General features: G+C 38.8%; 1 protein-coding gene across 2 annotated transcripts; it reads left to right on the forward strand.

Annotated features, from left to right (window-relative positions):
* The first annotated feature begins 765 nt into the window (after positions 1-765).
* Positions 766-25,071, forward strand: fam168a (family with sequence similarity 168 member A). Of its 2 annotated transcripts, XM_054602862.1 has the most exons (8): positions 766-992; positions 11,697-11,804; positions 12,489-12,580; positions 14,772-14,852; positions 18,603-18,748; positions 19,400-19,586; positions 20,347-20,473; positions 20,626-25,071. In XM_054602862.1, the coding sequence occupies exons 2-7, from the start codon at positions 11,743-11,745 to the stop codon at positions 20,457-20,459; spliced, it is 681 nt and encodes a 226-aa protein (XP_054458837.1). In that variant the 5' UTR covers positions 766-992; positions 11,697-11,742; the 3' UTR covers positions 20,460-20,473; positions 20,626-25,071. The 2 variants fall into 2 exon arrangements, with proteins under 2 accessions (XP_054458837.1, XP_054458846.1); XM_054602871.1 differs by lacking the exon at positions 11,697-11,804.
* The last annotated feature ends 572 nt before the right edge of the window (positions 25,072-25,643 follow it).

Below are 25,643 nucleotides of genomic sequence, written 5' to 3' on the forward strand. Positions count from 1 at the left end.
ACCGTCTCACCGCCACAGTGCTGCTGACCACATAACAGACACTTTCCTGCCTGGAAATGTGTGTTTTTTCTTTCCAATACCCCACATATCAGCAGTCTTTTGTAAACATACACTGATATTACTTGCTCATAATCATACGCAACAACATATGTGTAATATGTCAACAAAACAACAAACCACAGACTCAATCATTTAAGTGCGAACACGCACAAAACGGAACAAAGAAGTAACAGTGTTATTATACAATAGCCTGTCAATTAGACCGCCTCCCTTCACCTACACCATCTATAATAGTAGAACAGCATTGAATAGTCGCACTAACCCTTATAAATAAATCCTCTAGTATTGATAATAATAATAATAACTTTATTTACATAGCACCTTTTTAAAAAAAACCAAGGTTTACAAAGTGCTTCGACAGACAAGGCAATAGATGAAACATTAAAAACAAATCGTTAGGATAAAAACTAAACTAAGAAATAAAAATGAAATAACAAGTGACAATCAAATAAACGAACAAAATAAATAAGATCAACATAAAATAGTAAACCAATATAAGATAACATAGTATAAACCAAACAAAACGAAAGAGTAAGACCAGTATTATATGTCCAATGTGAAAAGGCAAGGATTTCTCCATGAGTTAAAAGTCTGAACTGTATTATATACTATATTATAATCAAAATAAATGATATTATCGGTGGGTCAGACCCCCCCCCCCTCCTCCTCCTCCTCCTCTCTCCTTACATCCCTGCATCCCTCCCTTCCTCTCTTTCCCCCTCCCGGCAATGCATCCCCATCCCCCACACGGTGGCCGTCTCTTCGGGTGAAAGCTGTCTTCTCTGCGCCACTGGTCCGACGGAAAACGCTGCCGTAGTCAGAGCCAGTCCGCACCGACCGCAGGCAGAGCAGAACGCACGGGAGACATCACGCAACACACGCACAACACACACGGGGGAATCTTTTGTATTTGTTCGACCCAGTGGCTTTTGGTAAGTCTGCTCCGATGTGTAATAATAATAATGGAGGGCAGGAATGTCCATGTGTCCTTTTTTTTTTTTTTTTTTCTTCTCTCTCTCTCCCTTCCTCCTCCTCCGCTCCGCTTCCCTTCAATTGTCCTCCGTGGGGGAACTAGCATGCTAAGCTAAAGGAGCTAGCTCACATAGCGGAGCCCTACGGTAGTGATCGTTTCGGTATTACGGGTTTTTTTTTTTTTTTTTTTTTTTTTTTTTTTTTTTAATGAATGGATTGCGCCTACGTGGTGTACATGCAGCCGCTGTTATAACGGTGCAGTCCGGCCTGACTCACCGCGAGAGTTTTTTTTTTTTTTTTATTGTCTCTACTCAGCTAGCTCGCTAATTAGCATTGTGAACACAGCGTGGGGATGCGAGGATGCTACGCGTTCTTTTTTTTAAGCTAGCAGGCTAAGCTAAGCTAACGATAGTAATGTGTGTGTGTGTGTGCGCATCTTAGAATCCTGCACCGGGGGGCCTCCTCGGGGGGGAAAGCCATGCTAACGGTGGCTAATCTGGTGATAATTGGCAAGATGGCATCTCGGAGTTGTTATCTAGAAATCGGTGGATTTTTCAAAATGGTGTCTTAAGCTTGTTTGAATGTGTGTGTGTGTGACCATTTTTTTTTTTGTCCAACCACTGCTGTTTGGCGTGGCTTTGCTGTCTAAGGAATGCGGTGTACTGCCAATAAGTTGCATGCCATACTCTGGTGGATATGACGATATAATAAACATTGATGTGGTAAATACAGACGCCTGCATGCAGGGCTTCATCCTCCAGGCAACAACCAGCAATATGAATAAGAGGGTAACTTATTTGTCTTTTTTTAAAGGAGTTTTGTGTTGCATCTGTGCTGTTTGTAACGTTGTTTAAAAAATAAGTTTAACATCTTTCTGCATAGTGTAAATATTTGCATACTGGATTTAGATGGAGCACTTTCACTCAGTCTATGCAGATCATTTATTATTAGGTTTATAATAAACATGTGGTTCCTGATGTTCAGACCCCCTCTACTGTTAATAAGTAGTACAATGGCAAAATAAAAAAACTAATGATTATGATTGGTATTTATTAATTTGCTGCTCAATTTTTTCTTTTGATCAGACAAATATTGGTCACTCTACGAAACTTTGGAATACAGTGTAAAATGTCCAATACAAGGTCTTAAAAATCCAAAAATGACACCTTCAAGTTTCTGGTTTTGTTTGACCAACTATACCTGACGAAAAGATTGGGGTTTTTTTGTAAAAAGAAAATTGACAATTAATAAGAGAACAGTATTTAAGATTGTTTGGTATTTTTTGCTTGGTAAAGAACAAACAATTAATCGTGCTCAAAATTTCTTCTTTATTGATTTTCTTTTGATCAACTAATCATTCAATGCTAGAAGTCATTCCTGAGTCTTAACAGGCAACCGATGAACTCACTGACACAGAATACAAAAACTAAACGCAGCCTCACATAGTTCAAACGAGAAAGGGTTACAGAAAATGCTTAAGGGCGTATTTTTCTTCTCTCATGACTAGTCATATCAGTGAAATGAATCTTTGTCATCATCTCTTTTGGGGGGGTTAACTGCTTTATTCATTGACTACTAATCCTCTATAATTCAAAAAAATACCTTATCTGTAGAAAAGGATTTCTGAGATACTACTGTTCTTGTTCCTCACCAGAGCTACATGCAAAAGGCTCCATGTATGTTAGACATTCAGTGATGTGGTTTGTTTAAAAATGTTAACTTCATGAGGCTGAACAACTTTCCCCCTGATGAAGGCATATTAAATGCAGGGACAATGGTCATCCTTGAGAAATCCACACAGAAATTACAGTATATTGATGGAATTTTAACCATGTTTGCAAGGAACAAAGGAAAGGATGTTTTGGCATGCGATGAGCGCCGTCTGAGTGTATCAATGGTGGGCTGTACAATGCAGCTGTAAAACTGTCAGACTATAGAAAGCTGGAGTCATTTAATGTTACAAGAGTCAGTGGTTCTAAAACGGGCCCTTTTTCTAGCTCTTTAGTCCCGTGTGGTTTGAGCCACTTAATACGTTTCTCATCAGAGATCAGTGAACAAGATGCTAACAGATGGCAGTTTCCAGTTTCAGCCTTCCAGCCCACAGTCCCTTGACATGATGACCAACATTTTAAGAGAATACCAAATACAAACAATTATGTGGTTGGATTGGCTGGAAAGTCAGTGATGTTTGACGATAAGTTTGCCATATTAAAATACCATCGAGTTTCATAATATAAATAATTTATATAATTCCAATATATGACTTAAACTTGGTCTCTAATTCTTATATGCATACTCTTTAAATATCCAATTATGTTTTTTATTAATTGATGACTAGTTAACTAATAATATCAACTTCTCCAAAACCCAAATATATTAATTTTACAAGATTAAAGACAAGTGAAATCAGCAAATGCTCACATTTGAAAAGGATAATAATAATAATTTACCATTTTTGCTTGAAAATTGACTTAAACTATTGACTATCAAGATAGTTGGAAATAAATTATCTATTGATTGGCTATTTGATTAATACACCATCCATTGCAGCTCTAATCTGATTACAAGTCATTGTTTATTCATTATCAGAACAGATCCCTGACAAGCATTGATGCATCATTGCATGGTGATCTTTGATCTAAGTATGTGTTCAGTGGCAGGTGAGGACTGTCAAAGGGAATACAGGACAAGGATAAAAGGTTGAACTGATCCCTGGGGCCAAAGTTGTAATGCAATCAGCTGTCAATCATATCAGGGGGTCTACCACTGTATACACACTGACATAGGCAACATATGTGTCTGCGCTGCACGCTGTTGTTTCATTACTGATAACTACAGTCATGATCAATAGTTTAAGGTCATGCTGTAGTCCAGAAGCAGTGTGTTGAATGAACGTGTATCTAATTAAACCCAAGGGATAATGCCTGACAAGTGGAAGAAGGGGGGAAAAAAATGATTTCATATATCAGCTGGAAAAAAGTAAACAAATTGGGTAGTGTGAGGTGACAGCCCTGTACATGAAGAAAAATACACTTGGCTGGCTTTGAGTTAAACATTATCAGTCAAACCTTGGCAGCAGTGGTCTTAAAGGAGACATTTTATGCCCACATTCAAATCTTTTCATATTTTTAGCGCAGGCCTGGTCTAAGCACAACTTACTGAGTGCCTCATGTTCCACTCGGTAGCTTTTGGAGTGACATCTCTTTATACATCAATGTGAAGTTTAACTGGTGTGCGTGTGCGCGTGCGTGTGTGTCCTGTATGTAAACAAGTCCTGCTATTAATCAATAAATAAAGAACTTAAATGCGCAAGGAATATCTCTATACGATTTGGTTATTTTCCATATCACACATATAATGTTATTCAAACATATCGATATATATATATTTTGCAACCATACCGCATTGTCTTTATTTTTTTACAAAGCAATGTTAGACATGTTTAAAATATTTTTTTTTTATTCAACATCAAACTCAAGACCAAATGTGAACATTGTTCTCGGACAGCAGCTCGTTATTCCCTCATTACGGCAATATGCAGGATACACCAGTGCCTTCCTTTTTCCATTATTACAGAAGTGTTTACACAGTGTTGAGGATGCATTTATTCCACGGCACGTACAGGCATACCAGAGTCAGCCTTTTCTTTAATAATACAGTAGCTTTTAATAACTCTCCTACCATGTAGGCAATCAACATTGCTTAATTCACTTGCAGCTAAATTGTGGAAGAGAACAAGTCTTGTTGGGGCTTTGGGTTTTCTGGAGCCAGATATGTACTACCATATGTTAGTCTTCAACATATTCCATTTATTATAGATGTTTCCAACTAATTTAGTGGAGAGGTAGGTCCAAAAAGGAAGATTCATACCATCAACCCGTATGCGAAATATGTACATGATGCCTTCAAGTGCCCTTTAAAAATTCACAAGAGTTTTTGCATTATTTTATCGCACTTCTGAATTAATGATTTTAACTTTCGCTCACGGTAACCTGGTACCTATAGATGTCTCTTGGCAAACTTTTATCTTCATCTAACAGTTTTGTTGTCTGGTGTGTGTATGGGTGTTTCAGGCTCGCTAGTCGACTAACATGGCTGTAGACTTTCCAGTATTGTTCAGGCCTACTATTGATGTTATATTCCCTAGTTGCTCTGAGAACTCATTAAAAGCCAAATTACTTGATGTTTTTTAAAAGGATTCTTTGTTGGGGCCAACTCTTTCACCACCATATGTTCCTTTTTAACCTCAGTGAAGGTGACACTAGTTACGTTTATCACCAGAAATGGTGAGTTTAAGATTTTTTTTTTTGCATCATGAAATCATACATTTTAAACTGTATCATAGCAAAATAACCAAATGCAGACCTCAGTGTCAATACCTTTTTTAGAAAATATTCCATTCTATAACATTGGTCTCTTCCTATATGTGTGTTAGTACCCCAGGACCACAGCAGGCGTAGAAATCTCAATAAATGGATAATGTTAAAGGGTATTTATTTCATGGTAACATTTCCATTTTCAGCGGGCTTGCGCAATATGGTCACATAATCCAGAGATGCAGACCCATGAGGTGTGTGACTGATGAAATGGTTTTGGAGAGGAGAACAGAGTAGGAGGAAGCCGACACAGAGAAGAGGGGAGATGCTGTCCCCATGTGTATAGTGCTGTCCTAGATTTAAAATAGCCCAGGGCTGTTTGGAGCTTGTTGCTGCAGGGCAGGTCTGATTGTGTTGAAGGAAGGGGGGGGGATTTCTGATTCCATCGCACTGCCTTTGCGCACTGTAGCAAGATGGATCTGGTCCCTGACTTGATTATGGATGTCAGTTCTGACTGTGATAGCAGGCACTGTTAGTCGGTCCGTCCCTTGAGCCTGTGTTTAAGTAGATATCGTGCTGTAGAGAGGATTGATGCTATTTCAAAAGCCATTAAGAACTTAAGGAGCACAATATATTGAATAATTTAAAAAAGAGATACTTAAAATGTCACACCAAGTTTTCAGGGGCTTTAACGCAGCTTTCTGGTTGATTGTCAATTATCGGTAGTACAGAAAGGCTGAGACTTGCAATCGTTTTCATTACCAATAACATACCTGCTATTTCCTTGAATAATCTAAATAAAAATAAATAAAATGTCAGGACAAAATAACCCCACAACCCCAAGATAATATTTTAAAATGGCTTAGTTTTTGTTGATTATCATAGGAGACAAAAAAAAATAAACAAAACATTCACATTTAAGAAGCGTGAACTGGTGCATCTTTTGCATTGTTGGTTAAAAAGAATTCCAGATTACTCATCGTTTCAGCTTAACGGTACATTGATCAAATAAAATAATATGCTGTAGAATAAAATCAATAAATAGGAAACTGCCTGTTTTACATATTAAATTGCTGACTCATTATGAAGGTAGGTATTTGGAATAATAATTGGTCCCCAAGAATAAAAAAAATATATAAATTCACTGCATTACACTCAGCATTTTATCTTCTTATGATTTCTATTCCTCTGTTTCCTATTCATATGACCCAAGTGAAACGCCGCCTTCTTGAGGATTTAAAAAAAAAAAAAAAAAAAAAAAGAAGCTGTTCAGCTCTATTCTCTCCTGCGCTGAAGTGTGATGACGCCCACTGGTTCTGATTTGTTGCTTTAAAGAGTAGATGCCTGGTGAGGTATTATGTGGGAGGATGGACTCGGTGTGGGGGTTGTGTTGTATTGTACATGTTCTCTAGGAATGGTAGCTCTTTGTGTGTGTTTGAGTAAGTGAGGGAGAGGTTTATTCTTTCCCAATCCTCCTCCCTCATTATTACCTCTTCTAGGCTCCAGGAATCTCCATTTTATGGACTGGAACCAAGGTTATTGTTTTGCAACACACACATTTTATATTAACATACACAAATTAAAAATGTGGGCATAATCTTTGAAGATCTGAAACGAGGCAAGACTTGACTAGCACATTACTGAGCTCACTCAAAACATTTTAAAGATATACACAGCAGCTCTGTTGGCATGCAGGCTATGACGAGCTGTGTTTTCGTAGCCAGGCCTTGAGGCTATAGTTTGTTTGCTCAACCCAAAATGAAGTCCCGCTAATAGAGTTTAAGCTTAACAAAGTCCTGAAAAATAACTGATTAAGCCATGGAGCTGGAAGGTCTTCTTAATAATGTCAGCGTGTGTGAGTTAGTAAACTAGACGGAGCACACGCTCCCGATACACTGTGATGAGTATTGATGTTGCAGTTTAGCTCACAATGAGTGTGTCGACAGCAATTGGCAACTATTGTGTTAATCCCTTAATTGTTTCAGACATTCATCGAACAATAATGCCAAATGTATTCTGCTTCCACCTTCTCAAAAGGGTGAATTTGATGCTCTTGTTTTTAGGATTTATGATAGTGATATTAATATCTTTGGTCTTTTGACTGTTTGATGGGATATAACCTATACAATTTACTGATGTTTTTATGGAAAACAACATCTTGGCAGCAACTAACAATGATTTTCATTATGTTCAGTGATATGGTATCCTTTAATATTTCCTTTTCTTATGTTATGGTTTTATGTTGAGACCTCTCATAACAAAAAAAAAATTATTACAAGAGTTATTCTTGAATGAAATGTGTACTTTGATATTTGGACAGTGTATTTGGACAACAACATCCACTATACAGTGCACACCATTTTTTGGCTGTTGTGTAGCAATGTCAGTTTTCTGTGCGATTTCCAATTTTCTGAAATGTTTTTCATCCTCGCAGTGTCATAGATGGACAGGTAACTGAGTGAAAAAAATAAGTGAGCTCCAATTTCTTGTTGATGATGGCAGGCTGTTATAGGGCCAGACATGTGGTAGCATGGTCACTGGTTTGATTGTCATAAGCTACCGAAAGGCGTCAAAGCAGTCGGCAGATGAGTGAAAACGTTTCATGTCACATGGAGTTTCATCATCTGCAGCCCTTTGACTGATGGAGGAATGTTACACTGCAGCTATCCCTGCTGTCTTTGAAGCCTGATGTGTTTGTATCAAGGAGAGAGGAGCGTAAAGACTGAATCTGGTTTTGCAAAAAGAAGCCAACAGACAGTCACAACGTGTGTGCGTGGTGAAATGTAATGTGGCTGGGAAAAATAAAAGAATTGGAAAAAAAGTACAAATATAGATTCACACTAACAGTTTTTGATTAGTTAGTCGTCAGTGGCTACTGGCAAGACAGAACGTCTTGTACCTGCAGCTCTGCAGCTTCTTCACAGTGACGGCTTTCTACCAATTCTGCTACTTGAACTACTTTGTCTCAATTTGGCAAATTTGATGATTTACGGTATGCTTATATTTTCTAATGTATCGTGGCAAAAACATTAACATTATCTTTTCAATGTTTGAGTTAATAATAATTCCAGATTTTTTTATCTGATCATTATTTTTTTATAGTTTCATCATCAGTATTGTGATTATCTAGTAATTATCAAAGTATTTCCCCACATTCCCCGGTCCCAGCTTCTTAGTTGTGAGGATTTACTACCTTTTTTTTTTTTTTTTTTTTTTAACGACAAATTACAACGTTCAATTGATGTTTGGACAAAACAAGACATTTGAAGGGTTCTGGGAAATCAAGATTTTGAAAATGTAGATGATGTAGATTCATTGAAAAAAAATATAGACATGACAATAATTATTTGCAGCCGTATACCAACATGGCAACCGATGTTGTCTGACTCCAGTATGGATGGCACAATTACAGAAAAGGCAGATTGTTCTTTTTTGTAAAGGAAGAAATGTAGTACAACAAACTCATTAGATTTCATTGTGAGCACCCAAACCCTTGGCTCTGAGTGCCCAGCTGCAGTTGCTGTTTGCTGGTGTCTCTCTGAGCTACGTGGATGTGTTATTGATGTTTTCAGGCAACCAACAATAGCGTGTCATTTTTAGTTCTTTTCTTAATGAATTATGCCTCGCGTACCACAAATCCTTAGCCATGAAGACGCTTGAACATCTCTGCCCCCGTTACACTGTTCCACAGATAAATGTCTTTTCTATGGTGAGTCTCTTAAGAATGGTCATTAACAATCATAGAAAGTGGTCTGTGGAACAGAGGGTCTTCTGCCCAGAGAGAGGCTTTTTTTTTTTAAGGAACAGAGAGCCTGAAGCTCCTCACCATCCCCTCCCCCTGAACACAAAGGGAGTTGTGTACAGACACTCCCACTCATCACATCTATGTCTGCCTTCCTCTGTTCCTCAGAAACCTTCATTAGACCCATTGTGGTGCCCCTCTTGTTCGCACCCATTCACTTTTCGTCACATTTACACACACACACACACACACACACACACACACACACACACACACACACACACACACACACACACACACACACACACACACACACACACACTCTCTGCATATCAGGCTGAAATGATGAACACACACGTCTTTCTCTACCCAGGCACAGTAATTGGGTATGTGTTGTGTTTGCAGCACTAGACCTCAGGGTTAGCTTAGCCACCTGTCCATGTGTTAATGGGCATTGTTCTCTCCATCTACACATTTAAATGAACATTACAACGTGGGTACTTGAATAGCCACGAGATTAAGCTCGTACATGGTTTGCTGTAACTTTGATTTGATGATTTTCTACGATAATTGCCTGATAAGATAAGACGATATGGATTAACAGGTTAGCATTTGTGGTTTTGAGTGAATTGTCCCAACACCTTTGGGATGGTTCGCCATGAATTTGGACAGACATTCGTGCCGCTAGGGTTGCTCTAGACTTACAGTCATCTGTACAGATCATTTTAGATGAACTGTGTTGGATTTTAAAACTTGCACACTTGTCTTGGAAGACACTTGGGGGGGGAGGAATCAGAGTTGCATTTTTGAGGTAATCCAGTTAAGCAGATTTCTGTTTCTTCTAAAAAAAATTGCAGTGCGGTACACTTCAAATAATCTTGCATTTTGCGTTAATCTTTTTTTAATCAAACATTTGCAGGTAGAGACACTGATTAAGTGAGGTAGAGAAATGATAAATTAAAGGATGAAGAAAAATTGAAAGCAATGAAAGGGGGGGCCAGTGTTGTCCCAGAGGAAGGAAATCATAGGAGATGCCTTAGATTAATGAGATTGTTACTATGTGATGTACGACAATAGATTCATCAATTCCTCTGGCAAATTGTTTTGTTATGAGATATGAATCTGGGTAATTGACATATTACTACTCTTGTTGTTTTAAACCCACCCACAAACATGCACAGGTTAATGTTGTTGATATTTTTTTGGGCCATGCATGCATGTGTGTGTGATTTTTAAGGAATTTGTGCCCAAAATGGCTCAAAAGAAACTGCACTCATGTTTGTGCTGGCATTCACTTTCAGAGTGCCTCTTGGCGTTTTGACGTCAATGTTCCTGGATGGAGCGCTGAAATGCTTCCTCACATAATGTGAAGTGTCACTTGGTGCCTTTTGGCATCCCCACAGTACCGTGCATGCCCGGGGAATTATGACAGTTAAGCTTTAATCACCTGAAGGATTCGTTAACTGGCCATGAAGCACAAGCCCCGGACGGATCGGTCGGATTTAAGTTCGTCTTTCGGTACAATCCAATTCACAAATCTACAGGAAGTTGGCGAAATTATTGATAGTCTGTTCATGATGAATAGGTGATGCGCTGTGTGGAGAGAGCTTGCCACATCATATTTCATGCATTCTTGTACAAAGCAAACGACAGAGCCACACTGAAAACCAGACAGAACCGGCCTGGTCCCTGCCAAGTACAGGCTCCCATCTCTGTGAACAAAAGTACAAACCAACACAAAATACACAGGAGCTCAAATAGCACACACACACACACACACACACACACACACACACACACACACACACACACACACACACACACACACACACACACACACACACACACACACACACACACACACACACACACACACACACCTTTCCTTTCTTAATTTATTCCTCAGCTGTTCCGCTCTTTGTTTGTGTGATGCTTTTGTGGCTCTGGCTCATGCTTACTGGCTCATGCTTACTCATGGCTCAGCGCAAGACTCCGACCTTTTTGTACTATATTTTGTTCTCCGTCACTTGCCCACTCACTGGGTGTGTTGTGCTTTTTTTCATTTGGCTGTCTTAATGTTTGCTTTGCTGCTTGTATTGGATGTTGTGTACAGCACGTCACATATATCGATAGATATATATATATATATAAACACAACCATACTCATGCCTCCACTTTGTATTACACACATCATATAGGATATACATACGTGGGACTGATGGAATGTTTCCTCAAGGCTGTTTTTATAAGCCAGTACTGCTAAAAACAACTCATGTACGCACATGGACATCTGATGCTATAAGAGATTTTAAAATAGAAGCAAGCTCAGCCCATTTCACTCAATATTTACATACATTTTATCATCCATACACTATTATGCATTTGGCACATTTATGAATTTGGGCATATTGGTGGTTAAAGACACAGCAAGTCACCACAAACACTCAGTAAAAACTCACATAAATCACTGTCTCCCCTGCTGCGTCACTAACCATTTGCTGTGGCACTGGTGCTTGCTTTTTAGCTATTTGTTTTGTTTTTTTTGTTTAGTTTTTTCCTTTTCCTGTGTTCGTTGTAATCATGACCTCTCGCTGTTTTAATTTCAGATTTGCATATCCACTTCCACTCCTTCCTCATTTGCATACAGCAAGAATGGCGAGCGGGCATCCCACAGACAAATTCAGTTTCATGTATCAACCAGACACGCACAAGAGGTACGGGGCACGCATGCACACACACTCACACACAAACATGTATACAATTTCCCATGCCCATATTCTCCTTGGCCAGGTAAGTTGAAACTTGGAGGACTTGAGGTATTTTCATCTACACTGGGGAGAAGGATGCCTTTATGGGAGATGTAGAATAAATGGCCCCGATACTGGTCACCTTCACCCCAACCATTGCCAGCAACTTAAATGTTCAGCGGCCACAATCCTGTTGTGGAAACCAGTCTGGTAGAGCTCGCCCTGCCTTGTTAGGTGCAGTAGTGAAAATAAGGGCAGATGTGCAACATTTGGCAAAGCTGTATTTAATGCCACACAGCAAAACCAAACCATTATTTAAAGTGGATCCATGCGTACTTGTGAATTTCTATCAGTACTTGTGCCTCATTTTTTTTTTTAAATACATACTCACATTGAGCCTACTTGACTGTGAGATATCACGGAGCGTGATTTTTATTTTTTTATTTTGTTACATGCTGGCAAAATCCCTCAGCTGGATGTCGCCTTAAGAATCAGAGTTCGGGATTTCTGTGCGTGTGTTCGTATGCTTGGTAATCGTAACAATTTTCTTTCCAATTTTCACGGCTTACGTCTCTCCCTCTCTTTCCTCCATTTTTCTTCTTTCTTCTCTTATCCCCCTGCCCTCTCTGCCACTTTTTCTCTCTTTCTCAGTAAGAACAGGTTAGCTGCAGCTATGAATCCAGTCTACAGCCCTGTTCAGCCTGGCACTCCATATGGAAACCCTAAGAACATGGCCTTTGCAGGTAAGACACACACACACACACACACACACACACACACACACACACACACACACACACACACACACACACACACACTACCTCTATACCGTCTATATGTTTTTAAGGATGGCTGCAAGTGACAAGCAATGCTGCCGCTGAGTTTTCAGTAAGTGAACGAGATGATGCTCCTAATAGTTGTTCAGTGACTATTTGACATCTTTTTAACGTGGAGCAGGAACATGAAGCTGGAGCAATTTGGCTGCTCCATTATGACATTTCAGTTCCCTTCTCTCCATCTTTTTGAAGAGTTTGAACTGCAAATCAAAGTTGCCTGCAGCAATGATACATGTTTAGATTAGGTATTCACCAGCAAGTTTCACGCACATTTAAATCGATTTGATGCATTAAAATGAGAGTACTGTTGTAGCTTCCAGTTATGAGTTCATGTGAAGACAAACACATAATCAGGGATTATTAATCAGGGATTATTTTCTGAGACATAAGTCTTTTCTACATGAGCTTTAGTTAGTAAGCAGTCCTTCTCATGTGTGTTCATTGGTGCGAAAACACTCAACACAAACTCATTTAAATGGTAAAACTGTCCATGAAAGTCCATTTCCTTATGTTCAAATCTTACTCAAATCAAATGACCTTTTATGAATATAAGAAAATGAGCCCCTTAATCTTAACTACACACTCAATGTGACCAGAAGACATCACCAGGAATAATGCAACAGGGAAAGGCTATAGGAAGCATTGTTGTGTTTCATTGTGGTCACAGTTTTATTAACAAAATCCCTTTTAGGAATAGACTAAATTACCTGGTTGATTGGATATTTTAGTCTTTAGGTAAATCTCAATTTTGAGTAGCATTGCATTTTTAGATTATTAGGTTTGTTTGCAAACTGGGTTTTGAGATTTTTTATGTTACTCAGGTTAATTTATGACATTGTGAAAAATACTTTATTAAGTAAAAAAAAAAAGAGGTAAGTATAGTACGTTTGCAAACAAGTTTAATTCAACTTATAGAGTTACTCATTTTATTTAATTATTTAGAGCAAATACGAATATTTGAATGTGGGGATGAGTCGTCATACTCGTTCCTCCCTTTAGCTCTTAAGTATCAAACTTAAACATTTTGTTAATCCTAATAGTTCTGTGTGCATTTATAGGAATGTGACATCTGGTCTGTTTATTGTATCATTTTAAGGAAAGGTTCTGAATCAATGCAAATGAACAATTCCCCAGTCATTGTGTTCAAAATCTCTTGAACCATGCAGTGCTGCGTAAAACATAGAAAAGCCGCAAAAGCTGAAGTTAGAGAAGCAGAAATAAGAGGATGTTTGTTTATTTTTGAGTTGACATATCACTTATATCTGGCAGGTATTAAAATTGTTGTCTACTGATTTTCTGTTTGTTGACCAATCATTTGATCAGCCACAATGAATTTAACTTGAGAATTTATGTCGTCAAAAAGCCACATTAATTTAGTTTTCATTCGCGTTATCTTTTATTAAAAATGTATTAAAGCTGAGCAAAGATTGATTTACCATCACAACCTTCAGCTGCAGTGTAGATTGATGCCGCTATTTATTAAACCTGTTACATCTGACTGGCCCACCCTACAGCAGCCAAAGCCAGTTATAGCCAAGGCTCAAGGCCACAGAACAGAGTCTGTGAGATTGACTGCCAATAATAGCAGCAGTGAGCAGCACTTACCGTACCATCTCTTAACTCTCCTGCGTTTCTCCTCCCTCCCTCCCTCTCTCCCTCTCTCTTTGTCTCGCTCTGTTCGAACTCGCACCTTTTTTTTTTTTTTTTTTTATCAGTGAAAGCTTTTTCTTTGGCCAAAATCTGCTTTGTTTGCTCGACGTGTAATTTTGTGTGTGTGCCCCCCCCCACTCCACACACACACGTGCCTGCCTGCATTACCAATGTGTTGCAGAATTTATCTCCTCCCACGCCATATTGGCAAGTGTGTCTCGTCTGTATGTAAGATGCATTCAGCCGACTATGTTATTGGTGCAGAAATTTTTTGTAATGAGCGCCATCTGTTCACATCCTGTTCTAAACCAAATACTGTTCTGCCCTACCTGTGTGTGTGTCTGTGTCTGTGTCTGTGTCTGTGTCTTTGTTGTGTACATCTGTGGCCCCCTCTGTTTGTTAAGATATGGTTTCTGATATTTTCTCTCTTGTCTGTGATGTTCTTCAGGCTATCCAGCAGGGTATCCTGCCACGGCTCCCACCTATACACCCAACCTCTATCAAACAGGAAGTCCTGGGTATCCACCAGGTGAGCCCTAACTCTAACACACACACACAAACACCATTCGATGACTTTGTTTATGTTTAACAACGTAATATCTCAGGAGAAATTGCTTTTCAATACAATTTTTTTTGTTAAACGGGTGTCAATTAATGCAATGGTTAAAAAAATATATATATTGTCACACAGATTGGTACATGCAGATGATTAAACATCATTATCATGTTTTTAACTACTACTATGTAGGATATGTGTTTTATTCCGTCTGCTTTTTGTTGAGTAAATATGATACTTTTGCCCATTTGAGTCATTATTTGCATAATACAAAAAAGTAAAAACTACAGAGCAAAATTAAACGAGTTGAAACATGTGGAAAGAATCCTTCAATATAAACAAATGTGCAACCAGAGCCATAAAAAGCTTAGAGGGTAATTATGTCGCTCCCATTGAGAATTAAACATCAAATTTAATTTGGTCAACAACAATAAAATACTGTTATAGATGTAAATTAAAAATACAGTGGAAGCCGCTTGTAGTTATCATGGTAACCGTGATTAACCGCTTGAATGGGTCAAAAACCCTAGGGATGGAATCATTCCTATACAAATACTGTTTAAATAATTTGCTTGTAGCAATCAAGTGTTCCTCTTACAGTGTTTATGTGACTTTTCATAAATCTTTTTCTTTTACTTGACTCCAATGACTCCAAAGTTTATGACAAACCCCCCAAAATGACACAAACTTGGCGTTCCTCAGGATACTTTGTGTAGTCCACTCGAACGACGAGATGTAGTCATGTCTGCTGGTGATGGTGGGGAAATCATCTGTGGTTGAAGCCGCCCTCCTCAAATGGATTGATAATGCACAGTCAAGTAATTCCCCCCCTGAGCGGGCCTACAATAAGCTATAATTTACATACTGCACTTTACAGCTATACTGTATTTCAAAAGAGTCAATAAAATGAAAGTAAATAGCGAGCCTGTCCGTTTAATCATTTCATATTAAAAAGATTAAAGATAATGGTTTTAATAATCATCCACTTATAGTGATCAATTTGACCAAGACAGATGTGATCACTATAAGCAGTTTCACTATCAAATGAAATAAAGACTGTTTGCAAAGAGGAATGCTTTAACAGTTTATAAACTCTGGGGTAAGGTTTAAAAAAAAAAAAAAAAAGTCACTGAAAAGTGAAATGTGTGTAAGTCAGTGTTTAGGTTAAGGCTGGGAAAACACTTCATTTGTTGAATAAATTACACATTTACATGCCACACTTACATTTGAAATCCGATGATCTTACTGCTGATCCACAGGCACTGTGAAGGCAGTATGGATTAAGAGGTGGTCTCAGCCTAAAGAGCATTGATGGTGAAGGAGTGGGAAGCTAGCCGCTAACAGCTGCTGATCGCCATATAGCAGCAGATACGTGCTCTGCTGGGGCTCGGTGTCTGGTCCCCACAGCAGATGGGCAAAACAGTTGTCTCAGTGCTCTCCAGATATGGTGTGTCTGTATAGATATAGATAAGGTTAGTTTAGTGTGGCGGGCTCTTGAACTGTTCACCATAGAGACACAGACTGAGTCCAATACAATCCCTCTGGAGCTGTTAAAGATCAAGCTTGTGTATTAAATGAAACGTCTATTTAGTAGTGACTTTAATTGGCAAATAACATTTTGGCAATCGATAACTGAATAATTAGCGTGTTTGAAAGCAATATCAGTATGATTTCTTTTCTTATTAGTTTTAAGGGACCACAGATTGATTATCTCCTGTCTCTTCGTCTCTATTGTCTCCTAAAAGATTTATAGGAAGGCTCTTTTTCTTGTTTGACAAAACAGTTATTTAGGTTTTATGAATTTGCTTTAGGCAGGTAATGAATTTACGATTTGAAAGCACAAAACAACAAATTATTTTCTAGCACGTTGCTGGGGAGAAAAAGATTTGCTTATATAATGTCAAACTCAGAAACGGTTAAGTGACATTGAGGTGGTTCTAGACAGGGGGATGGTAAATTGATAACAATAAGGAAAAGAACAATAAACTCCTTTTTGAACCACTGGTATTATATCAGTTAAGTGTGGCTTGGAAAGCGTCATCTCAATATAAAACCTATATTTCAAAAGTATTAATTACTATCAATCAACAAAAGATACTATTTTCTGAACAGGAGGGGAACAGCTACTCAAATTGTTTCCCCTATTATTCTCCTGAATTTTAAGTATCTTACCAAGGCAGGGTGTGTTTGTAGATTTCATCCGGGCTGCTTTTGAAGCCCCTCTCCTCACGTCCCCTCCCCCAGTTTGGTTTTTATCTTTCGGAAGTCTAACAAAATATCAGGTATGCTTTAGCAAACCCTCACCCAGCTTCCTTCCAACAAAAGAACCTAATTATTTAGGTGTTTTTTTTTATATTTTTATATCAGCAGTGGTAATATTCAACAGCACATTTAATTCCATGCATTCTGCAGCGCTTAATGTATGGTGAATTGAGTCTTTTGGATTTTGTGTCCCAGACAAACATCAACTTCCAGACAAGCCAGCTTTGCTCTAAAAACATGTCTTTGACAATGTCATTATTTCTCACGACCATTGAATAGACAAACCGTTTTCTATCAGCAGGGTTTTTTTGTGTAATTGTCACACACTATTGTCCTCTAATGGTGTGTGTGTGTGTGTGTGTGTGTGTGTGTGTGTGTGTGTGTGTGTGTGTGTGTGTGTGTGTGTGTGTGTGTGTGTGTGTGTGTGTGTGTGTGTGTGTGTGTGTGTGTGTGTGTGTGTGTGTGTGTGTGTGTGTGTGTGTGTGTGTGAGAAAAAAATGCATGCACACACACTTTCAGACACACATAGCAGCTCCAGCATCTCTTTGTTCCCTTGTCCTTGTGTGAGCGAAGGGCTTTCATAAGCTCCACGGCAGCAACTAGCTAGTAGCATGTTTGACCTTCAGGCTCCTCCATGTGGCGGCTCAGCAGTACTGCACCCCACAGAGCCCACATAACAGCAGACATCGCTGCAGTGGTCTGAGCCAGATGCCTTCGCTATCCTACAGTGCGTCTTGTGCTTTACAACCTTTTGATGTAATGCCAAAAGAGTACTATTCAATGGTGGTTTCACTTAAATCCTGTGTGACACTAAGGTTGGTAGGTTGCTTGACTGTATGTTGTCCATTTAAAAAAAAAGAGGTGATTATGCTCCCTTTACATTGACTACAATCTTGCAGTAGGCAACACAGTAATATCATCTTAAAACATTGTGATAACGTTTGCTAAATGAGGCTTTTAAGTCACACAAAATCATTGGCAGCATTTTGAGACTCAAGTCCCTTTAAAAGACGGCACCACTCCCCCATCTGGTGGATTATGTAGTAAATGCAAAAGAGGAAACATCTGAATAAGGCTGCAACTAATGATTACTATGGTTTGGTCTATTATGTATCCAACCCTGCGGTTATTCAGGGTTTATTTATAATAATAATAATAATACAGTAATATAAGTTTTCATAAAACACAGTCATTTGAGGTTGCAGAGAGCCAGCAATAGAGTATTTTGATTTATATATTTTGTCCATTTATGACATCCAACTGATCAGTTAAGTTTTAGTGGATACATGGTGAATTGTCATAACTTGAAGCTGCTACAACAATATTTTTTCGTAAACATTATATCACATGACTACTTGTTTGTTAGAGGAAAATGATCAACCTGCTCTTAATCATGAGACAATTGATTGATGAAGTATGTTAACTCCTTCTTTTTGATCTTTTCCTTGGGCCTGTTTGTAGGATATACTTCAGCAGGCACCCCGTACAAAGTGCCGCCCAATCAGTCGAATGGAGCCCCCCCTCCCTACACCCCCACCCCCACCCCATACCCAACAGCCATGTACCCCATCCGCAGTGCCTACCCTCAGCAGAACATATACGCACAGGTGAGGACACTGATATTACAACTAACATTACCTCTACTACTACTCTTGATCAGTTGTGTTGTGTTTAATCTGGTGAGTTGATACTCTACAGTATATTAGTACAATTAAGTGAAGCAATAATACAAATGCAACTTCATAGTTCTGAGTTTCAGTTTAAAACGTGTGTGGATGTGCAGACTGAAAAGAGAATTCTTTGAATCTAGGTGATTGGTTGTTTTGTTTTGTTTGTGGGACTGTTAATATGGTTCATACCAAAGAGTTAGAAAGTCACAATGAGCTCCAGAAGTTAAACTCTCAATCAAAACTGGGACCTAAAAGTTAATTCCACAGAAGTTCCCTGGTGATTGAGCAAATTAAACTGATTTAACAGATTTAACAGATTTAAGCCGTTGCTTTGTTAGAGATGCACTTACACCGTCACAAGTCAACAGCAAAGCCATTATTTTGTTCTTTTGTAATTTGGTCTTTTCAATGGTTAAATGGATGTTGGTGTAAAAAGGAAGACGTTCTGTCTCTGACAGAGTAGTTCAACCTTCTTCCTTGAGTTCCTTCAAATGGATAAAACATTTAAATGTTATTATATATTTTTTTTGTCATGCACAAATGCACACCATCAGCTTCACCGACCCTTTCCTGTGTTCATCCTCACAGGGAGCGTACTACACCCAGCCAGTCTATGCGGCTCAGCCACATGTGATCCATCACACCACCGTGGTGCAGCCTAACAGCATCCCCTCCACAGCCCTCTACCCCGCCCCCGTCCCTGTACCCTCTCCCCGCAACAACGGCATGGCTGCCATGGGGATGGTAGCTGGGACAACCATGGCCATGAGTGCAGGTAAGACGAGAACCACCGACACCAAATGTGTGTGTGGAAGTGTTTTTTTAAGAGTTCTCTTTTGTTTTGGCATATTTGCATATCCAATATATTGAATGTGCTTGGCTGGGCCAGGTCTATATATCCTAAAACAGCATGGTATAAATTCAAGCTGAAAATAAATATATAGAACAATTATATAATTATCTTATAGACAGAAAATTAAATGGCCAAAGGTAAAGTATTTTGATCATCAATTTGATTATTTTGTTTGAGAATATCAAATGTGAATATTTGCTGGGTTTAATCATCTTCTAAGATAGAAAAGTGAATATGTTTGGGCTTTGGGCAGTTCATAGGACAAAATAACTTTAAAGGGCCCTGCTAACTTATTTTGAGCATTTTTTTTGCGATTTATTGACATGTCCTAAAACAAAAATGTATTGAGATCATTGGAGTAATCAGTTATGAAAATAGACTGATTTCTTAGATCCATTTTGTTGTTTAATTATTCAATTTTATATGATCAAGGGAGAGTAGGTAAGTGGTTAGTTTCATTTAGACCTGGGGTGAACTGCCACAGCTGCTAACATAGTGGAAAACCTGTTAAAATATACCAACATGCTTGAATGAATTTTAATAAGGCATCACATCAACATGCTGACATAACCTGAAAGTCATCATTAACAATGACCACACCAACAAACCAAACCTCCATGGTGTTTATCAGATGGATTCCAAATTGACCAAATCTCATTAATATGTTGTTTACTTCCTGCAGGGACCCTGTTGACAACGCCCCAGCACGCCCAGATCGGAGGACACCCAGTTACTGTGCCAACCTACAGGCCCCAAGGGACACCTGGGTACAGCTACGTACCGCCCCACTGGTAGAGCCCACCCATCATGTGAGTGCCCCCCCGTCATCCTTTTCATTGCTTTTTTTCGACTTGAACAAACTCTGAAGCCTCACATTTCTTATTCCCTCTTTTCCTCGGAGGTATGAGGCAGCCTTAAAAATCAATCACTAAGGTGTACCTCTGCTCTTCTTTCCCACCAGATCTGGAGTCCACCATCGTATGCAACTGCTCAAATCTTACACGGGCTCCCAATGGTAACCATGGGAACTTGGCACCTGTCTGCAAGAACAAAAACTAAAGTGCAACAGCCACTTTACTATTATTGTTATTGTTAGTATGCGACATTCTCTAACGTTTTTACAAAAGCTGCTTTTATTTTTCTCTGTTCATTTGCCAACCAGTCATTACCTTATTTTTTATGGTTATTTTTTATTTTTTATTTTAACTCCTCAAACTGTTTTTTTGTTTGTTTTTTTAATGTGTCTGTCATTGGAACTCCAGAAGGACTCTTGACCAATCACGGGTGTCAGTTGCTCCTGTTTCTGTGTTGTGCTGGTGTGTGTGGTCCTTCCTGCTGCTGCTCAGTTGGCTGGAATATATTGGGCACTTATTCCTCATTATCATCTCCATCAGTCACTACAAAGACTTATTGACTTATGCTGCCAAAGTTCTAACGACTAGATATCAGCACAGGGTTTTAACATTATGAGCAATTTAGTTTTCTGGGTTTTCATTTTTTTTTTAATCTTTCTTTTGACCACATTCAACAGAATTACTATTTTTTTTTTTCTACCTTTGTTCTTCCTTCCTCTTTTAGCCTTTTTATCCACTTTGTTTCTTTTTCAGTTTAATCTCAGTTGTCTTCCAGCGCGTAGCTGTCTGTCTGGCAGTAGTCAGTCCATCATCCCTGTCGTTACATCTCCATGTGAGTGCTATGAGCAGAGCACTTAATGACCATTACCCATCCTGCTGCGTGTCCCACTGTGTCCACGTTTGCATAGTACACACTAAAAAAAAAAACACATCACTTACTTTATGCTACATACTATGCAGGCTAGTATGTTGTGACACTATCGGAATCTTAACCCTAGCGTAGGTCAATGCATTAAGAAAATGTAAGAATATTTATAATAACTGTGTCAACAGCGTGGGTGGTCATGCTCACTTTCTCACACCCGCACAAACACATAGACAAACACACACAGGGGCTCCTGTGGTGTGTCGAAAAACACATGATCACTTGGTGGCACTTACTGCACAATACCTTCCAGTTATGTTGTTACTGATCAACACACACAGAAGCAAACACACACATACATGACGTGGATTTCTAGGGGTGTGCATGGCAGACAGCGGAAGAGGAGTTTAAAGGGATTGTGTTGGCGCAAAGAGAGGAGAGCGGGACAAGACGGGGAGATCAGACAACAGGGAGGGAGGAGGAGGAGATCACATATTCACAGTCCGGTCCATTCATTTCAAGGTACAAGACATTTGAGTTTCTTACATCTCACCTGCAAGAGACCACAGAAACACTCGGCCGTTTTGCACTACATGTATTGTACATTGATTCCTCACTGTGATTACTTGGCCTCCTCCTCCCTTCCTTATTCCAGGCAAGGACTTTATAACCAAACACTCAACAAAAAGAAACACAGACTCTTGAGCATACAGTTAATAATGGACCAGTCAAATACATGGGTGCTGGTAGATGGATAGAGTTCAATCCACAAGTCCATTCCACAGTTGTGCGAGTGCTGAAACGACCAAACCAATGACTCGTGGTTGTGCACCACATTTAGGAAGACATGTTGGCCAATCAGAGAGAGAGCATTGACGTGTGTTCGCCTGGCCGGTCCGTGTCATGGTGATGATTTGTTGTTCTCTGAATTTGGGTCAACATTTTAACTTTGTGGGAATTACAATGCGAAATTGCAAGAGGACTGTAGTCCGAAAGGTGCTGGTTTTAGTGTTCTGTGCAGAGCCATGATGATGCAGTGTCACTTAGTTTTCAGTCCTGTTGACTTTTGAGACTTTTAAGCAGTTTCATGTAAAAGATGAATCTGTTTTGTTCTCTTATTTTTTTTGTTTGTTCACATTACTGAAAAGGAAACATATCTGCTTTGACTGACTGCATTTTAAACGTAGATCTCATTTTAAAAAGTCCAGCATAACCTTGATGGTCATCAGATGAGGATACGATCTGAGCCGTTAAGACATATACAGCCATTTTCTGTTACCTTTTTATGCTCATACATGTAAAGGCAGTTATGTGCAAAGGCAGTATGATGACCCATCTTAACACTACAAACATAACAGGTAGTGGTGGTGGTGGGGTTTAATATTTAGGTAATACTTAGGTCATAAATATTTTATTATTTCAGGATTTACACAAAAAAAATGACTGCTAAAACGACTTCATGATCAGTAGAGTACAGATTTGTATTACAAAAAGCATTTACTGTGCAGGTATATAGATGAAGTGGTTTGATATTGCAATAAAATAAGAGGGAATGCCTCCAGCTGTTAACATACAGTAATTATCAGCGTTTTGAATTGATTTTTTTTTTTTTAAATGCTTATCATTGTAATCTTTAAATATGGATTACAGGCTCTGTATGCAGCCTCCATTCAATACTTGTTACAGTTACTGCTAAGAAGTGAAGTAGAACATATCAAAAATTTGGGTATTGAATAACTTTGTGAGGAAATATTGCACAACATAAGACAAAAAAAACAAAAAACTTGACTATAATGCTAAGTAACAGGTACCTAGGCTTTGTAGTGCAGGAGGGTGGAAGAAGCAATTTATATTGTAATTAAATATAAAACAATAAGGTTGAATGTTTGAGGTATTCTTAGTCCAGATGTTTGTACACTAGTAGGTTAATTCTCAAGAAAATATTGCATAAAGCCGCTGTCGGATGAAAACCGTCGATCTTTGAGCCTTATTTTTGAAACAAACCTTGTATTTTAGAAGAGAAAGTGGTTAAATATTATTGGGTCATAAAGTGTTCCCACCACGTAAGGATCTTTTACATTTGAATTCAAGCCAATTCAATTGAAAAGAATACATAAATTAGTTTTCTTGCGACAGCAGTAGTGTTCCTCGTCATTAGGATTTATTTAACCAGCCACTACTTCTGTCAATATTTCTCAATTAAGTCTTATGGTTTTTTTTCTTTCTTCTTTCCCTCTGGTCAATTGAGCGTAATGGGTATGCATACTATTCAGGTGTATTTCACTATAGCATTGGATCTCTAAGTTTAAAAAAAAAAAAATGCAGTATATTTATACAGCAACTGGTACAGTAATGTATTTCTAGCTAAGCATGGTTGCATCAGTGTGGCAGCTACTGTTTGTGCTTTTAATATCTATATATTTTTACCTCTTCTGCATCTCTGTCCTCTACATATCTGTCTCTGAAACGGGGGAGAAGTTAACACGAGGTCTGACAACAAACTTGTGGAGATTCTCGTCACCAAATCCCCCGTTTTTAATTGTTGCCTGAATTTACAGACCTTGAGAAAGCAAGGGATTAATGACAGAACTGAAATGGATAGCTTTTTGTTGTTGAATTAAACAAGGTCACCTTGATGCTTTTGGAGGCCATCTTTGCTGTCTGTTTCTTTTCTGTGGTTTCAAAGATGTAATGAATGACAAATGAAAACCCTCAGCCTCCATGCCCCTTTGTGCTGTGCCATATTCCACGACAGTTAAGTAAATATTAGTTTCTTCTCCTAAGTAACTGGTGAGCTCTGAGTCCTTGTTATGTCTAGCTTCCTGTGAATCTGTGTTTTCCTATTGCTGTCCTATTCCTCACATTGTTGTTAATGCGTATTGCTTTTCTCACTTCTATCTTACTCTATCCTCTCTGTTTATCCTATTTTCACTTCAGAGGCCATTTTGCATCCCTCAAACCATTCAACCGTTCCGTTTTTATTTCATTCAGGGATGCAACATGATGTCAGATCATACGTTCTGCTCCCTCTCATGCTCCTTTAAACCTCTGCTCTGTGTTTTTTAGCCTTGATGTGCTATCAGTCTGACCTCTGCAACCCTCACCATCCTGTCTCAGTAGCAGTCATACTGAATTGTATGATAGTCTTTAAATTGGTGTCACTAATGACCATGCTCTATTGTAGTTTTTGGTGATGGTGAAATCTCCACTGAGCCAATTTAAACACTAGATGTCGCCCGCGACAAAGTCTGGAAGTGGCATCACTGGTTCAAGGCTTTGAGCCAACACTTAAAATTCATAATTTATGGGTGTCATTTACATCTAAGAATCATAATTGGACGTCAGATCTTTGAGTATCGATATTTCTTTCTTTTCAGAATTAAATGTCCTTTTTTTCCCCCAGACAGTTTTAGACAACAAATAAGGTTTTATTTGATTGCTAATAAGAGAGTGTTGTTCTTGTCTTGGGCTGTGGACCAATGCTCTTAACTGTAATTCCTGTTTTAAATGTGGAGGCTCAGTAGAGAGGCAGACCCACAGAGCATTGGGATCGTAGAAGGAAACGACTTCCACAGAGCGATTTTTGTTTTTCAAGGTGGTGAAACTGCTCCCTCATTTCACCTCATTCCTTGCTTCTCATTTATTTTAATTTGCACTTAAGTTAAAATGGTCAGTTGGACACTGATGTTAGGGGGAGGGGAAGGGGGGGGGGTGCAAAGTTGTCTTGATCATGGGTCTTTTTTTTTGTTTTCCTCCGTCACTCTGTCCTCGCTGACATTTTTAAACGTTGCAAGGTGGTAACTTTAATGCAACCAGAACCATTCATAACACCCTTCCCCTCCTCCATCTTCCCTCTCCTCTCTCTTTTTTTTTTTTTTTTTTTTTTTTTTGCCTTGCAGTTGCTAAGTCTTAGTTTTTATTTCACAAGTATAAATTAAACACTACTATCACAGTGAATAGTAGGCTCTTAAATGTCTTCGATGTTCTGCTGCAGCTTTTTCATTTGAATTTGTCAGAGATATCTCTTCGTTTAATTTGACACTAAATGTGATGCAAAAAGTGGAAATTCCTTGTCTTCCAACGAAAAAAAAAACCCATACTTGTATCCCCCACCCCCCGGAACGAGTATTAGGAACAACCCCATCTTTGGAAGTTTTAGTTTGGTACCCAGTTTGCACATGCTATGGTATATCTGTTACCGTAAGGTTGTGTTTAAAACTGAAGCCCAACGTCTGTTCAGCGTTGAGAGAAGTGAACTGT

This window comes from Anoplopoma fimbria, chromosome 1, assembly GCF_027596085.1.
Source record: "Anoplopoma fimbria isolate UVic2021 breed Golden Eagle Sablefish chromosome 1, Afim_UVic_2022, whole genome shotgun sequence".
NCBI classification, from domain to species: domain Eukaryota; kingdom Metazoa; phylum Chordata; class Actinopteri; order Perciformes; family Anoplopomatidae; genus Anoplopoma; species Anoplopoma fimbria.

Coding starts and splice junctions, on each gene's coding strand:
- fam168a (XM_054602862.1), top strand. CDS start 11,743: ATGGCGAGCGGGCATCCCACAGACAAATTCAGTTTCATGTATCAACCA. Junction 11,805..12,488: donor CAACCAGACACGCACAAGAG/GTACGGGGCACG, acceptor TCTCTTTCTCAG/TAAGAACAGGTTAGCTGCAG. Junction 18,749..19,399: donor AGCAGAACATATACGCACAG/GTGAGGACACTG, acceptor TCATCCTCACAG/GGAGCGTACTACACCCAGCC.